The 3021-nt window shown below is 40.8% G+C and overlaps 1 protein-coding gene across 1 annotated transcript in view; it reads left to right on the top strand.

Moving 5' to 3' along the window:
- Positions 1–1718, top strand: part of Anxa4 (annexin A4) — a 55856-nt gene extending 54138 nt beyond the window's left edge. Inside the window, exon 13 of the mRNA XM_051154842.1 lies at positions 1449–1718. Within this exon, the coding sequence (XP_051010799.1) occupies positions 1449–1508 (60 nt within the window). The 3' untranslated portion in view covers positions 1509–1718. The remainder of the gene's footprint in view (positions 1–1448) is intronic.
- The last annotated feature ends 1303 nt before the right edge of the window (positions 1719–3021 follow it).

Below are 3021 nucleotides of genomic sequence, written 5' to 3' on the forward strand. Positions count from 1 at the left end.
ACTTCCTGCCCCCAGGTTCTTACCGTGAGTTTCTGCTTTGGCTTCACTCAATGGACTGGGATCAAATAGGCTCTTTCCTCCCCAACTTGTTTTGGTCATGGTCTTTATCACAGCAACTCCTAACTGGGACAGCTGCAAAAGATGATGACAAAAATACTATGCCAGTAAAGTGGCTTTAATACATGTTATTGTTTCACGGATCAGTGAGACAAATTAATAATACATTACTATTCATTTTGACGGACATTGAATTTCGAACTGTTAAAGTCAGAGGCACCATCTGTTTTAGTGCCCTCTGAGAAGTAACCCAAACTGATTTATTGAGCATAGGGCATTTCTTGCTTAGTGTCCGCACAAGGCCCTTGGTTCAATCCCCAGTGCCAAAAATATAAATAAATAAGGAAATAAGGAAAACAATGTGTTTATTAGGCCATAAGAATTTCCATGTAGAAATTATAGGACCTCTCTAGAAGGTTATTTTGTGATCCGTATCAAAAGCGTTAGAAAAATACACAATTTTAATCTAGTAATTAGTTTTTACAGCATTGTGTGTGGTTTTTTACAGCATTAGTAATTTTCATTTTATGACAATGTATTCAAAGCAAATTATGAGGAAAATTCATAAAAGCTAGGTGCTTTATTAGCAAAGTTTGCTATAATGAAGTATCAGAGACCACATAAACTTCTGACAATGGGGAGCAAAATGTCCTGTAATCATTAAATAATACTGTAATAAAAACAGAAACAGGATACAGAGACTAGGTGTATGGTTCATTGGTAGGGCACTTGCCTATAGTTGCCTAGCACAGGGATGGCCTAGGGTACCACCAAGTGAAAAATGAGGACACAGACGAATACGGTACTACAAATCTCATCACTCGGGTAAGACTGAGAGGAAAGGAACATGTCAAAATGTTAACAACAGTGATCCATAGGCCATGGGATTATGTGTGATTCCTATGTTCTTAAGTATTTATTTTATACAGAATTAAGTATTACTTTTTTAAAAAGATTATGTAGCCAGGCATGGTGGCACACACCTTTAATCCTAGCACTGGGAGGCAGAGGCAGGTAAATTTTTGTGAATTTCTAATATGTGTGTGTGTGTGTATGAATATATATATACATATATATATATATGCTTCATGTGTACAGTGCCCAAGGAGACTAGAAGAGGCCATCAGATGCCCTGGAGCTGTAGTTAAAGACAATTGGAAAACCCAAAAACAAAATTCAGCTTTCCTGTGAGAGCACGAAATGCTCTCAGTGGCTAAGCCATCTCTCCAGCCCAAAGTATTACTTTGGTAATAAAAAAAAAAATTTTTTTTTTTCTGAGGACCTGAAAAAAATCCAGCCAAGCCTGCAAAATAATCTTAGGTGATGCTGAACTGTGTGCTCCATCTAAGGGCATCTTGGCCTGCTGATAACTGTGCTCTCCTTTCTCCCAGGGCGACACTTCTGGAGACTACAGGAAGGTTCTGCTCATTCTCTGTGGAGGAGATGATTAAAAGCAGACACAGGACAGAAGGCTTCTTAACACTGATTTATTTTTTAACTTCATTTTTCTGCACTACTATTAGCATTACCTCAAATGCTTATTTCCAATGAAAACGCCTCCAGTTGCCTCCTGGGATCCAGACTGCGTTATTATCGTCTATAATTAGTCATCTTGATGCCTTAAACTTGTACTTCCAAAGCTTTTAAGACCTAAATGGAGATTTAGAATTAGAAATTAAAATGTGCCCCAATGTCTTTAGCAGATTACTTTCTCATCTGTGTTTTGCAGAGATTGAATGCACTTAAAGCCTTTTGGATTTTCTTCTCAGTAAAAATTTTACAGGACAGAAGCGGTTTTCTTCCCTGGGTAGCCAGTCATTTCTTCACGTGGGACTGTCAGCATCTCTTACCAAGAATATCCATCCGGTTTCCTATTTTACACAGATGCAAAGTTTTCACGAGCACCCCCCCTCCCTTTTTGGCTTTGCCTATCATGTTAGCTGATAGTTGCTGAGTTTGGTGGGGCAAGCTCCATCTCCTCCTGCCCCGGTCTCCCCACGAGACATAGCAAAGTCACCAGCTCATCAAACAAGATCAAGTCCAGGTGTGGCTAAACAGATCCAGCATGTCTGCTTATGACTCGTGCTAAACATTTCCACAGTCTTAGGGTTCTGGTCCTAACCTTGCTCAAAAGCAGCGGGCAAGAGTGAGGCTCAGCTGAGGTGGTTCAGTACTCGTGGGTTGTGTGGCTGACTTAAGGGGAGTTTTCCCCTGCTAAAAATAATGATTCTCACTGCGCCGTTTTGATCCTATTCGGAAACTGTGCTTGCGTGTAATCATGAAGTTTGGTTTGTATACAACATGAGAAATTTTAAATTAAAAATGGTGATTTTAAAGGGATGTGTATTCCTTGTCTGACTTTTCCATACCAGAGTTTTGGGTTTTTGTTGTTGTTGTTGTTGTTGTTTTGTTGTTGTTGTTGTTTTGCCCTGAACTAAGGAAGGAACTATTTTTAAAGGAATTGTGATACTAAGTTTCAACTTGAATTACAACATAATAATTATAACATAAAAAAACACACAATACATTAACCATAGTTATTCTGCTTCTGTAAGACAAGTGTTTACATTGGGGAGGTGGAGGCGGCAGGATCAGAACTCCAGGCTCTCCCTGGCTGCACAGCCAGTGTGAAGCCAGACTGGGCATATGAGTCCCTGTCTTAAAAAACAAAAAACAAAAAACAAAAACAAAAAAAAGCCACGGGCTGGGGAGATGGCCCTGTGAGTAATATCTTGTTGCACAGACCCAAGGAGTGTTCAGGTCCCTGACACCAATGTGAAAGCCAGGCATGGCGGCGAGTGCATGCCTGGAACTCCAGAGCTGGGCTGTGGAGGTGAACAGACCCCAGGGCCTCACTGGCCAGCCAGTGTAGCTGAGTCGGTGAGCTTCGGGTTCAGTGGGAGACCCTGTGTCCATGATGACGGGAGGAGGAGGAGGATTTAGAGAGTAAGACACTGGTGTCAA

Source organism: Acomys russatus, chromosome 13, assembly GCF_903995435.1.
Source record: "Acomys russatus chromosome 13, mAcoRus1.1, whole genome shotgun sequence".
Classification (NCBI taxonomy): Eukaryota; Metazoa; Chordata; class Mammalia; order Rodentia; family Muridae; genus Acomys; species Acomys russatus.